This window comes from Balaenoptera ricei, chromosome 9 (assembly GCF_028023285.1).
Source record: "Balaenoptera ricei isolate mBalRic1 chromosome 9, mBalRic1.hap2, whole genome shotgun sequence".
In the NCBI taxonomy this organism is placed as follows: Eukaryota; Metazoa; Chordata; class Mammalia; order Artiodactyla; family Balaenopteridae; genus Balaenoptera; species Balaenoptera ricei.
The window spans coordinates 13,347,066-13,361,393 of record NC_082647.1 but is presented as its reverse complement, the minus strand read 5'-3'; the positions used below and the strand labels follow the sequence as shown (position 1 = coordinate 13,361,393).

At 49.8% G+C, this 14,328-nt stretch overlaps 1 protein-coding gene across 1 annotated transcript in view; it reads left to right on the top strand.

Moving 5' to 3' along the window:
• The window catches only part of TMEM178B (transmembrane protein 178B), a 360,849-nt gene that overhangs the window by 101,020 nt on the left and 245,501 nt on the right, over nt 1–14,328 (top strand). Inside the window, exon 2 of the mRNA XM_059932623.1 lies at nt 11,420–11,533. Within this exon, the coding sequence (XP_059788606.1) occupies nt 11,420–11,533 (114 nt within the window). The remainder of the gene's footprint in view (nt 1–11,419; nt 11,534–14,328) is intronic.

Sequence of the window (14,328 nt, the reverse complement as noted above, 5' to 3'; positions counted from 1 at the left end):
ACTTTTCTCTGAAGGAGCAGGAATGAAGAATTTCCAGCTCGGTTTATCTTCTCACTGTTCCTCCCCTTTAGGACAACTGCCTCATGCTGGATCCTTAATTTAAAGAATATGGATGTTTCCCTCCAGCCTGAGAGCTGGGGATTCCTATCAAAAGTGACATTAAAAAAGTGCCAGCCTGGCCTCCTCCCTCTTTCCTGCCCATCCCTCATCACTCCTGCCTGCCTACATCACTGTCTCCCCATCTCCGGGTCTGTCTCTACTTCCTGGGTCTCTGGAGAGAAAGTATGAGCTCATTGTTTTCCAGTGAAAAACCAGATTTGGTCTCCTTCTCTCCTCGTTTGTCTGTCAGGGCCTGGAGATGGATGATGCTTCCACCAGCTGAAACTGTGCCCGGAGGAGCCCCAGACTTGCGCACGGGGTGTCGGTGCTCCGGGGTGGGAGGCGGCCTTGGGGAGGGCAGTGGCAGCTCAGGGCCCTGAACTTTCCGGAAGGTCATTAGGGATGTGATGGGAATAAGGGAGCAGATTATTTACTACACCCAGATGGTAATTTAAAGCCATACCTCACCTTCTCATTCTTTCCCAAGCAGCCTGTTTCAGGCTGGAAAACACATGAGCAAGTTGGGGAAAAAGGCGGCCAGAACCTTGCAGGGAAGATGGGTGGTGTGAGGCCAGCACGATGACACCTTGTTCTTTATTTTCCTTTTGTGAGGAAGTTACTGTGTAATGACACTTTTCGCATGTTTTAAACAAGACATTTTTAAGACTCAGAAAGGGGAAAAGACGTTCAAAATCCGGGAACAAGGAAGTGAGCATAAAAAGGTTGTAGATCCCACAAAAGATGAGGCGACCTTTAGCACCGAAGACTGTGAAATGTCAGATGCTACAGTGGTGAGTCAAGGAGTCACCTGATAAGGTGATGAGAAGAGCCTGGGGCAGGGGTGAGGGTGGAGCCGGAGCCAGAGGCGTGGGGACCGTGCTCCGAGGGGCGACGGGGGGACGTGGACTTGCGTGGTGGTCACCCAGCAGAGATGCCTCATTTCTATTCCTTGATTGCTGTGTTGGCCGCCAGATGATGCAGAAGGATGGCAGGGAGCATGGGAGGTCGTTTCTCCAGTGAGGTCACCCCGTTTGTGAAGGGAGACCGGATGGTCAGAGGAAAGCTGTGGTGTCCAGGGTGCTGTGAGCCTGGGAGTAGGTGTGCCATGTCCAGATTTTCAATAAAGTAGACTCTGGGGATTCCGTGGACGCAGACAGGCAGCTGGGCTGGAGGGAAAGGGCTTAGGAAACAGAGGCGGGTGGCGGGGTGCTCAGCAAGGAAGCTGTGGTGCTGAGCTGACCTCATCCCCTCTGTGGATGCAGTTCCTAGACCGGTAGATGGGGTGAACGGTGCAGACAGGTACACATGACATCCAGGTACACAAGATGCGGACGTGGGCCTGGGGAGGTGGATCGAGAATGGGAATTCACAGCAGGCTGGACGGTCCCACCCGAAAAGCTCTCTCTTAATGGTTTGATTTCTGATCGCAAGGAAATGTGTGTGTGTGTGTGTGTGTGTGTGTGTGTGTGTGTGTGTGTGTGTGTGTGTGTGCAGAGTTTTGCCCTCAACACTGCCGTGTCGGGGGATTTTAATGATGACTTGGATGAGGGTGGGGGTGGCCCGCGGATGGAGTGTGTGGACCGATGGCTAATTCATGGAAGGACAGCATCACCATCCAAACGTTTCTTCAGGGGCCTGGAACAAATAGGAGATCCCACAGGAGGTAACAAATCAAACTGCAAAAAACAGCCCCAAATGAGGAAAGGTAGCTGCCCAAGCCCATGGTGGCTACATAGCTTCCCTGGAGGAAAGCACCTGTGCGTCGTTCCCTGCGTGTGACCAGCCCTGTGACGTCGCTGCCCGCAGAGCTCCCAGGGCACCAGGCTGCGCTGATGGAGTTACGGCTCCAGACCAGGGGAGGCATAGGTTTTGCATCCTCAGGGAACGACCGTGGTCGGTGTTGCACTGGGAGAGATTTTGACATGTGGCTGAACCTTGGGGATGACCAGTATATGGTGCTGGGTTCTGAGACTGTGGGTGCAGAACCTGGACGTTGTCAGCTGGAAGAAGAGGAGCCTTGGGTGGGAGGGGTGTGAGAGCTGTCTTTACATATTTATGGGCTGTTATATGGGAGCGGGTGTGTGTCCCAGAGATAGAACTGATAAATGAGCATTTCTTGAATGCTTACTCTGGAGCAGGTTTTACATAAGTTGTCTCGTTTATTCCTCGTCAATCTTAAGAGGTGGGTGCTATCATTATCTGCATTTTGCAGCTGAAGAAATGAGGTTCTGAGAGGCTGAGTAACTTGCCCAAGGCCCCTGCTGATGAGTGGCGTGTCCTGGGAGCGGGGACAGGGCTGTGGCCAAGTGTGGGGCTGGTAGACACGTTCTCAGCCCTCTTCCACCACGACTAGGAGCTGTCTTCTGGCCAGCTCATTAGGGGAGCTCTGGAAGCAAACATTCTGTCCTGCTCTGATAAGAGCAGCAAAGTCTGTAGAAGCTGGAAGTCCCTGCACATGGAAAAGTTTTGCTTTGTTTCCTATAGAAAACCTTGGAGGGACTCTCTTTTTCTGAAGAGCTTGATTTTTCCCAGTTTCTCTTCACAAGTGGGTATAGTGCGGTGCTAGGGAGTGGGGTAGGTGGGTTTACATCCCACCTGTGCCGAGTAATAGCTCTGCGTTCTTGGGCAGGAGACCTCTCTAAGTCTCTATGTCCTCATCTGTGAAATGGGGATAGTAACAGAGCCTAACTTTTAGGATTAAATGAGATAATGTGTAGTAAAGTCCTTCGTACAGTACTTAACACATAGAAAGCATTCATTGAACATAAACGATTGTTAAAAGGAGTTACTGTTGACCCTTGAACAATGAAGGGGTTAGGCGTGGCCCCTCTGTGCAGTCGAAAATCCGAGTATAACTTATAGTCAGGGTATCCTATACGCGGTTCCGCTGTATCATCGATTCAACCAACCGTGGATCATATAGTACTGTAGTCTTTACGATTGAAAAAATCTGTGAATAAGTGGACCCGTGCAGTTCAAACCCATGTTGGTCAAGCGTCATTTGTACCATACTCAAAGCACCGTCTTGGCCGTCAGGAGTACAGAGGTGAAAACCACAAGCTCCCCTATCCCAGAGCATTTACCACAGAGAGAAAGAGATGATTTATATACAAATAACTGTGTTATAATAGTAGCCAGCAGAAGTGTTGGAGGAGAGGGTGAGGGGTCAGAAATGGGGTGGGGTGGGTGGAGGGCTGGCATTTGGGAGCAGGGTTTTTAAGAATGCAACCCCTGTGTGCGAGTCAGGAGGGCCCCCTGAACACGGCTCCTAACAAGCGTTTATGAAACATTGAATGGAAAGGAATTAAATATTTAGGCGTCTGTCTGTGCGTTGCATACAAAACAACATTAAAAGGCCACGCCGATACCACAAACACAAAAAACAATGCACACCAAATGGAATGCGTTTGGAAGCATTAAAAATGAAACGTAGGTAACACTTTTCCTCAGTATGAAGAAAATAAAACATTCCTTCTCGCCAGGTCGGCAGCAGCGATAAGCCTTGCAAAATCCTTCGGCTCAGAACATCTGGAAGGAGCAGGACACGCTGAAGAGGAGATGGGGGGCGGGCTGGGGAGGTTTCTCGCAATAAGCTTCTGCGAAGACCTGTCTGAGGTCCGGGAGCACTTGTAAACATAGCTGCCCTCGCCACCCTCCTCCCCTTCCTGCCGGGCTTGGGGACCTGGTCGTGATGGGTGTGGGAACCCCAGTCCCGTCTGCCCTCCTTGAACCCCTGGGACATCCCTGGTTTGCTTCCCTCCCCTTTCATCAGGGACATGGTTTTGCTTCTGATCTCAAACCTTTAACCCTCTAACCTCCGTCCCACTCTTGTGGCTGGCTAAAGAATCCAGCATTGATAATGCTAATCTGATAATGGCTTCCCTCATTTGCCAAAGGAGACTCTCTCTACTTCCTCTCCCTTCTAAGGTGTAATTTTAACTTTTTTTTTTTTTTGAGAAAATGCCCTTTAAGGAGGGGATGAAGTCCAAGATTTAAAGCCTCAACCGGTTTCTTTTTTTTTTTTTTTAAAAGGTTGGCTTTCAATTTTTTCCAGTGTGTTCTTTCTACCTTTGACTTAGTCTTTCCATTTATTAGGCCTCGGGCTAGAACAGTAGTTAAGAACCGCCAGCCCGGTGGGCGAGACAGACGTCAAAGTGAGACCGTAAGGGCTCACTCTGTAGCAGGCTGAGGCCAGGGCCGGTCCACGGGACCGATCCCAGTGTCCTGGCCACTCTCACCGTTGTCACCGAGGAAGGACGAGCAGCAGACAACACATGGGTGATGTGCCTTCCTCCCTTTCTTCTTCATCAGTGGATGTATCACGTTCCTCCACATACAAAGCACTGTGGCTGCAAAATAATCCTTGTTCCCAGTGAATCTCCAACCAGGCAGTGAATCATTACAGCTGTGGTGTCTGAAACCGCTGCGCTGACACCCAGACACTGGCTGTTCTCCCTGCTGGCTGAGTGGCTTCAGAGAAGGCCTTCATCTGTCTAAACTCTCTCTTCCTTCAGTCAAAGGGGGATATTACTGTAATACTTACCTCACAAGGCTGTTGCGAGGATGACGTGGGATAAAATGAGTGTCCGGCGTATGGAAGGCATTGAATCGATGTAATTTTTTTAAAGAAGGAGCTCTGGAATGAAGGAAACACGGGGACTCTCAGAAGTGGTCCAGTCATCCACCCCTGTGTCTTTAGGATGCTCGAACATCAAGAAGAAAAGAACATGAGGAACAAGGGAAGCTGAGAAGGAGCGGAACCTGCCTCAGCCCTGGGTGCTGATGGGACCCTTCACAGTAACCTCGGGATCAAGTTGCACCAACTTTTTTACTTCGTACCGTTCACACTTTTCAAACATATAAACCATTTGCACTACTCCCCCCTAGGTGGTTGTTCTTCAGCGTTTGGTCCCCCAAAGCAGAGCCCGAGACAGGGACTTTGGGGGAGTTGCCGGGAAGATGGAGAAGCCAATGGATGGCGTGGTGCTGAGCTGGTTCCTGCTGTGAGCGTCACTTTGGATCCCAGGGCCACTCTCAGGGTCACTGTGCAGAGGGCACCTGGTGGCCATCCTCCAGTGGGTGGGGTGCTTGCTCTCTGTCTCTCACGCCCTGGGTTGAGGGTCTCTCTTGTGAGTATTGACTCTCCTGCACCCTTGTGGGCTGCCCATTGAGGGCCAAGTGACCTGTGGGTTGCAGCGAGGCGGGAGACTTGCCAGGGACCTGACGTGGGTGCCGTCAGCATGCCCGGGAGCGCTCATTGCAGCTGCGGCCGGAGTCCGAGGTGGGCCAAGAGCACCGAGAGCCATGGCTCTAGTCCTGCCCACAAAGGTCCCAGACTGACTTCAGGGCGTCGTGCAAACACGGCTCCCGGATGGGCATCTGAGCCTGGTGCTGCGTTGCTGGCGGCTCCCCGATATGGCTGCGGAGAGGAGGCCAGCACATACTTGGGGCCAACTACTTCCTTTACCTTGTATGATCAAAGGACAGACCCTGGTGTCTATTCCCCACTCATCCAGATAGGTATTGCCTGCCTGGCCCTGGGGGTAGAAATGCAAACAAGAGACCTGGTTCCTGGGTTTGAGGAGCTCACAGTTGAGCGACAGAAACTGCTCTTTGAATAAGAAAGGATTTGGGGTCAAAGGAGTCTGGGGAAGTCTGCACGCCATACCTGTCCCCTTTAGGGGAGTTACGGTGTACATTAAGAACTCTTAAAGTCCTGCAGTAAGTAAACCTTTTAAACATTGTTGAACCCAGTTTTTCCTAAATACGTTTGACCATCGCATACCCAGCCGGCATCACTCCACTTTTAAAGTGAGAGCTGGGGAGGGGGTCCCATGTTCTGGTTCTTTCTCAGGCCCACGCTGATCAGCACCAGATATGCTCGTGAAGTTGCACGGTTGCCTTTACAGCACACCCTCCCCACTCCCTCATGAGCTGCCGGGGTCCTCACACCCTTCTCAGCCTCTTTTCTCTAGGGTCCCTCTGCTGCTGAGGGTCCCTCTGGAGGAAGGGGATTTCGGAATCTCATCCACACCTAGGCACTAGTGACTCAGAACTACCCTCTTTGGACTTACTTAAAAGAGCTTTAAAAATAGGTACCTAAGAGAACAATGTCTGACCCAAAGGAATGATTCTCTAATGCATGAATATAAGTACTGTGGCACCTGTTTAGGGAAGATAAGTTTAGATGGTGTGGGGATGGGTCCTAGCACTGCCTCTGAAATCACCCTGCCTAAGAAGGTTTCCACTTAATATACATAACTGTGGAGTAATAGACTCCTTCTACAGCTACTTAGGAAACCAGGTCTTGCTGATAACAGATGCGCGTGAAAGGAATATCGCCTGCTGGTACCATTGTAGAGCATGACCAGAATCCAGAGTTCATTGTGTACGCTGTCTCTGCTGCCCCCCTCCAGTCTGTTGCCTCATATGCCCAGTGTACATCAGGGCTCTTGTGCTACCAGCCTCCTAGGGATATTGCATGTGAAATTTCTCTCTCTCCCTCTCCCCACCCCCTGCCTCTGTGTTTGTGTAGTGTGACATAGACATTGGTTGCTGATATTATTTGTGGTTTTCTGTGGTCTTGCCCCCTTAGAGTAAGTAGTCTTAGGGCAGTAATTCATAATAACTGGTATTTATTGAGCACTTACTATGTGCGGGAAGTACATTAGTATTTAGCATGAATTATTACACTCATGCCTTGGGTCTTAAAGGATTTGAAAGGCAGAAAAAGGATAGGAACCATCTCCCCCCGTTCCTTGTTCCTGGGTCTCCCTTCGCCACTGAGGACCTCGAGAGGTGGAGGTGGAGGAGAGGAGGAAGGTGCTAGCAGCGGACTAAGGGAAGCTGGAGTGAGGTTTTAGAAGGGGGGGAGGGCCGGGGAGGTGTGAAAGGAAAGAGAAAGAAGGGGAGCGTGAGCTGGATGCTTGTGTTTGCCCCTTGGGTCCAGTCCCCACCTTCACCTGCTCTGTGCTCAGAGGCTGCCCCCCTGCGCCAGGTGGGTTCAGGAAACGGGGGGAAACCAGCAGGGAATGAGGGTAGGAGGAGTGAGAGGTTGGGTGCTTATTCCCTGCCCCTCACACAGGTTGGCCGTGACCCCCTGCCGAAGCCTGCATCACCTCTCCAGGTTCCGGTGAGGCTCCCCCCTCCGCCTTTCCGGGTCTCGGTGTTACACCACATCCTTGTGTTGCCAGCCCCAGGGCCCTGCACCACCCTTGGCTGGTCTCTTTACACTCTGTGCTCAGCTTTGTGAATTGTCCCTTTTGGAAACTCTCCCCGGTACTTGGGTATCCTATCTCCCTGGGACCCTGACACGCAGATAGGAGGGTCCTCAGCTCAGAGGGCAGAGCATGGCTGAAGGTATAAAGTCCCAAGGGGCCCACAGGAGGGGCCACCCCTGCTGCCTCGCTGACCAGTTTTCTGGTCCCCCAGCTGAGGCTTCCAGAGCGGGAAGCTCATGTCTCTGGGCTGGAATGCAGGAGGTGGGGAAGGTCATGGGCTTCTCCGTTGCCTTCCGGGTCGCCCCTCTAACCCGTTCTTTGCAGGCGAATCTGTTTGTATTGGGAAGCCCACATTCTGGGCACACGAATTTGGTGCCCAGATGGCGCCTGAACTGACAAAAGCCCAGCACACTGACAGGACCTGCAGACACATGGGTAAATATTTTGCCTTTCTTCTTAGGCAATATTTGAGTCTTTCACGTTTAATTGCTGTCATAGGCAGTATGCTTGCATCCTTGAGGCAAAACAAATAGTGAGGGCCTCCAGTGGGGCTGCTGGGAAGTTCTCCAGCCGGGCTTCCCGGCCCGCTGCCCACGGTGCCTGTCCGTCAGCTCCTTGCTCTTGTCGAGTGTCAGGTGGCCTCTTCCCTCACTGGCTGGGTGGGCTGGGGGTGAGGGAGGCTCAGGGAGCCTGGAACCTGTGGCCACTTGTTGAGTATGTTTTGAGGCTGAGAGAAGCTGGTCTTAGCCAGGAAATCAGGTACTTTTCTCAGACGTGAGTGATAGGCACCAATCTAGCTCTTACCAGTGGGATCCTGTCTTGTGTCTCCCAAGCTGGGTCCAGGGAGGATTTTGTTTGATCTTGAAATCATGGAATGTAGGGTGGCTGCTAGTTTGCATGACATCGCTGTGCAAATTAGACAAAGGCAGCCTCTCTGACAGGGACATCCCCCGCATACCCCACCAGGGTGCATGTCTTGGCAAGCAGAGCAGCAGCTGGACTTCAGCACCTAGGCACCCTCGGGAGGTGCCCTTATGCAGTGCACAACCTGCTCAACTGTATATGTCCCAGGTAGTTGCTGATGATATTCATGTAAAAACCCTTTCTCCCCTACGTCTCCCTCTCTTCTTTCTTTTCCTCTTTATTCCACCCCAAAACCATTGACCTAGTTGTCCCTCGGATTACATTTACAAAGTGCAGTGAGAGGCTATTCCATGTTCATATGTGATCGACAAGCCTCTCCTTATGTTGTCCAGACAGGGAACAGGTGTTTGCTGTAGGATCCCAGAGTTCTGCAACAATCACCTCCTTTTATTCATGACATTCTAATTTGCCTCAATTATTTTAATCCCTTGCATATAATAGAAGCAGTTGGATTCCTTGCCCACTGTGGTCTTATAAAGGGCGCCTTATATTATTCATTGCTTTCTTCAAAGCACGTGTTCTTGGTGCCCGCCCTGTGCTGGTGGCCAGGGAGATAAAGATGAATGAGTAAGACAAGTCCCTGCCCTTGAGAAACTCATCATCCAGTGGGGGAGTGAGGTGTGTAAATAGATAAATCACAGCCCATTGGTGTGCTGGCTGCAGCAGGACAAAGAGCATAGGGAGGGAGAAGGAGGGGACGTTGAATGCCTACTGCTGTGTGCCGTCCTAGATGCAGGAAGGCTTTGCCGAGGAGCTGGAGGTGTACCAGGTGAAAGAAAGGCAGGGAGGAGAGGAGGGACAGAGCCGTGAGCGGGATAGGGCATTATCAGGGCAGGGTGGAGGCGAGGGGGGCGCCTGGCTGGAGCCTAGGGTGTGTAGTGGCTGGGGCCCAATGGGGGCTGGGACTTTCCGCCGGGAGTGTTGGGTTTATCCCGTGTGTGAAAGAGACTGCATTTTCTGGAGCGCAGTCCGAGCAGCGGTGTGGGGGGCGGCCTGGCTGGGGAGACTCCCATCAGACGATCCTGAGTTCCGTTCCTGGCACTGCTACTCCCTTGGGCAAGTCACTTCATCTTCTTGAGCCTCCATTTTCTTATTCGTAAAATAGGGGTGATGAGCATCAGAACTTCTGCTTAACTGGGTTAGAGAAAGGATTAGTAGGGCGGTGTTCATAACAGAGCGTCCCGCTGGTGGGACAAGTACAGAAGCCGCGAATAGGTTACCGGTGGCTGAAGGTGAGGCTCCTTCAACCCTCCCCAAGGCTGGACCGGACGCAGCAGCCCATGTGCTCTTCCCGGCTGCCTTGCACACATCTCTTCCACCTGCGCCAGGGCGTGAGTAGAGTTGGAAACCACTGGTCTACAAGGCACTTGGCAAGTCTCTCCTACCTAGTTAAGTCCTCAGTAAATGTGGCTGTTTGTTGGGATCAGTCATTGTTTTTGTGCAACTATGATGGAGGGAGTGGGGACAGAGAGGGCAGGCTGGATTCCAGGGACATTTCTGAGACAGAACTGACAAAATTTGGTGACCAGTTGGATGTCAAGGGGGGAGTGGCACCACTAGAGCTGGGAAAGCCTTGGGGACGCCTGTGGGACTTGTGATGTGGACTGGCTGGGAGGTGATGCTATTAATGGAAATTGTTACGGAAATGAGGTATGAATGTGGGTTGAAGAAGCGAGACTGTCTGGCAGACTGCGTTTTCTAGAAGTATTAGCAACTTAGGGAAGAAGGAAGACAGAGGTGTGGGGGGATGTGGTCTGGGAGATGGTATGGCATGTGAGAGACTCAGGATGTTTGTAGGCTAAGGGGAAAAAGGCGGAGGAGTTGAGAAATTAAAAGAAAAATAGTGCGTAACGCTTTCCTCAAACTTTGCCCCTTTGGACAGTGTCTGTCCCCCTGGAGGAGTGTCTGCCAATAATGGGCAGTGGGCGGTTGTCCAGATATGATTTACAATAAGGCGCTGTCTAAATTACTGCACTCCACCAATTGCCAGGTTCCCCGCTGACAGTGAGCCAGGGATCAGACAATTGAAACAGGTACCACCACTTATAGATTGAAAATCAGTGGGGTGCAAAATGGATTACCATCAAAATCCATTCAGGTGCAAAACCAAATTTTAAAACCCCTAACCTTTAAAAATGACACCTTTCCTGATTGTTCACAACGCGCTGACACTGAGTTTTAGCATCCCCCAGATGAGCAAGTGTCGATGGAAGTGTCTGCAGGAGGCCAAGGACTCCTAATCATGCCTTCCTTTTGGAATTTGCAGACATGGCGGATTTATAAATTCATGCTTTGGCAATTCTGTTAGATTCTCGAAGGTGTCGGTTCTCAAACTAAAGTGTGCAACAGAAATCACCTGGAGGGCCTATTAAAATTCAGATTGCAGGCTCTACCTCCAGGTTCTTGATTTAGCAGGTCTGGGGTCAGGCCTGGGAAATGACATTTCTAGCAAGTTCCCAGAGGATGCTGATGCTGTGTTCCCAGGGCCACACTTGGAGGGCCTCTGCTCTAAAATGTGGGGCTATTTTGACAATCTGACTAGCAAAGCATGCATTGATTGATAACAACTTCTCAGTAAAAGTCCTATTGGACCAGGTGTTGAGTATGTCAGGGGGCTTCAATTTTGTCCAAGAAATCTGAGAGGAGACTGGCTCAAGGAGATACAGATGGATTTGAGCGCTTTGTGTTCAGAGGTGAGGCTGGGGGGGGGGGGCAGGGGGTAGAGTAAAGGCAAGAGGCCCCCTCTAGCTCAGCATTTCACGAGACAGCACGTACTACGTGATTAAGGCCGAGGCCTGCTCTTCCCTGGTCTGTGGGTGCAAACTCCAAACGTCTTTAGATGCCAGACTTCCTCCCTTGATATAAAAGTTGATTTTCTTAAGGTTAAACACACATGGCTACGACTTTCTTAACAAGCTGCTATCAGCCTAAACGTTGACTCTTCCCACCTCTGAATGACGCCAGAGGTGTATTTTTCTGTCTAAATCCATGGCGTTTGATTCCGTCCTACTCTCTTGCTCATTTGGAGTCAAGGTTATTACCTCGTACATGTAAAATGTAGGTGTCGCCAGGCCCAATATGAAACAAGTCCCTTGGACAGAAAAGTGGATCCTGGAGACTGCCCCAGACCTGGTTGCTGCCTCATTAACATTTGGTCTCCTGTCTCTCTCTGCCAGGAGAAATTGAGCGATGCACGTACATCAAATACCACTACTCCTCAGCCACCATCCCCAGGAACCTCACCTTCAACATCACGAAGACCATCCGCCAGGATGAGTGGCACGTCCTGCGTAAGTACACCTGCGTTTCTTTCTCTGGCTGTGACCTTTGGAGGGCGCGGAGACTGCATGTCCATCAGCAGCTCGGTCCGGATGGACAGATGCACCTCCGTGTGAGACCTGTGGACAGTCTCAGAACTTGGCGGCAGTCCTTAAAGCGTCGATGTCTGTGGGTCACAGTTGCCTCGGTTGGTTTTGATGGCATGGTAGCTTTTGAGGAGTTTGCTTCTACAATTCAAACAAAAAACGACCAGCAGTTAGAACGGTGATCAGTGGTCTTGCTTCGCCATCCTGGTAGGCATTTAAGATTTCACCTCTCTGACCAAACCAACTCCTGGGATTCAAGTCCAGCGTGTCTCCAAGTTGCTTGGGGTGTTACTGTGGCAACCTGCTAATCCCTCGTGTTGTCCTCTGTACGGGGTAAGACCTGCTGAGACCCGGTGGTGGTTGCAGGCAGCACGACACCAGGAATTTGCGTGTCGGAGGGGTCATGAAGCGGGAGGGGCTGGTCCTCAACTTACAAGTTTCTGTTTCCCCTAGAATGATAGGCTTTGGGACCCATGTTCGCATGTGATTGCTCAGAGAAGGTCAGAATATCTGCCTCCATTGGTTAGGGAAATTCTTGGTCAGGGATTCTCAGAGACTTGAATTATGAGGAGAGGGTGACTTAATGAGCAGACAGAGTTGGTTGGTTATTTTTACCTTTCTGCTCCAGGGAGATCCACCTGCTTGTCTGTGTCGGGAAAGTTCTCCTTCATCACCAGCACTGCTCTTCATGTGAACACATTCTCCCTCTTAGTAAGCTCCATGCTGCCTCCACGGTGCATTTGTCATTTCTTCCCGATTCCAGCTTTTTTCACATAATGTCACAAGATTAACTTTCAGTTTATGTTTATATGTGAAGGAGGCTCTTTTATTGTTTCTTGATAACAAGGATCCTGTAATCGGTAAACTTTGAAGAAGGTCAGAACCATCTTTTTTCTCTTTATTGTTGCCTCATTGTCTTTTGCATGCATGGGGCCCACCAGGTATGTTCCACATTTTGGTTTGGTTTTAATCAAATCACCATAGCTTGAAGTGGGGGTGGGGTGAGAGACAAGTAAAATTAAACAGACAGAGCAATCGTTTGTTGGTTTCAGGAAAAAGATTCTGACTAGGTGTCTGGATGAGTGTTACCTAATGCCAGTGGCCCAAAATGATGTAGGGCAGGTATGAGCAGATAGGAATGCATTAACCAAATGGTTCCCCCCCACTACAAGCTTTATCACTGCTGAAGACACGAACCAGAACCTGGGAACAGGGAGCTAATGTCCAATGGGCGTCCTCAGGTGCTAGACATTGAGCTAAGCATACCACATACTTACTTAATTTTAATGTGAGATTTGCCTTAGGGACACTAGTAATCAGGGTTATTAATTTCCTTTTTGGAGGGAGACACGTAAAGAGCCAAGTATATAAATCCCTGACAATGACTGCTTATTTGTCAAGTTGCATTGGTCTAGGATAGTCACTTAATAGACACCTACAATGCATGTTCAAGATACATGACAAGCCTGGTAGAATAACCACTTAAATATAACTTAAGCAATGCAGTGGAGGGGAGGGGCATCATGGAATCTCAGAAGGAAGAAGTTGTCGGTATTTCGGCTTCAATTCAGATTCACTCAATTCAATCACAGTTACTCTGTGTACCAGGCACATGATGGATACCGAGGCCACAGCGAGCTCCTTCAAAGAGCTCATGTCTGGAGGTGGAGGAGGGTGGGTGGGGAGGAGTGGAGAGATACATTCACAAAGCAAATAATTACGAGGCAAAATGCACTAATTACAATATAGTATAATGCCTTCAAGCAGTTAAGGTAGTTTGTGAAAGTTTTTCAGCAAGAAGAATTATTCTAGCGTAAATTGCACAGGTGCGTTTCAAGGGCATCACTGAAAATATGTCACATGGTGTTAACGAAGGTAGAAAGGAGGCTAATGCTAAGCTTTATGGACCTTCTCTGAGCCCAGTGTCTCCCGGGTTCTTGTTCTGAAACTGGAGTGCCCTTAGGTTCTGCAAAATCGAGCGTGCAGCCTCTGCTGTGGTGAATGGGGGTGCTAACAGATCTATTTTTAACTGATAAAAGCCATCTCAGCGACTGATACATGCAGAAGTTTTGGGCACCCCGTGTTGGGTGAAGTCGAGGCTCCCCGTTGGTGAGGGATTCATCTGCCTGTTTCACAAAGTGACCTGACGGGCTGTGAAGCAGGCGGAGAACGTTTGCCATTCCCGACATCGATGACAACTATTTTTAGCCAGAGAGCAGGCGAGCATGGGTCACACCTGAAGCTGCTGCTGAACGTAATTGGCAATGTTGGCACAGTGGGAAAGTGTAGTAAATGTTAGTTTTAATTTTCAAAGGTCAGATATCGATGACATTAGGTGGGAAATGGGCACATAAGACCCCTTTGAAATTAAGTAGAAACTGTCAAAGATTAGCAAACCCCTATGATCAAGCTTTGGAAATTAAAAAAAAAATCAGACTCTGATTTCTTTACTTATTTGAGAGTCCTGTATTGTTTAATACTGTCAGTGGGATCAAATAAATTCCTTTAATACTAGGTTGGTTATCGTTTTATAATTTCGCCATAATACCTTACATTGTGTAATTTTTCTCAGTAAGTAATTTTTGCCAAAGCAAAAAGTTTGATTTTTTTTTTCCTCCTGAAATAACTTCTGGTAAATAATTTGGACTTTGGTTAAACTTAGGTTATACCTACATTTTCATCAAGAATTTGCATGTGGTCATCAAACACTGTTGTGGAAA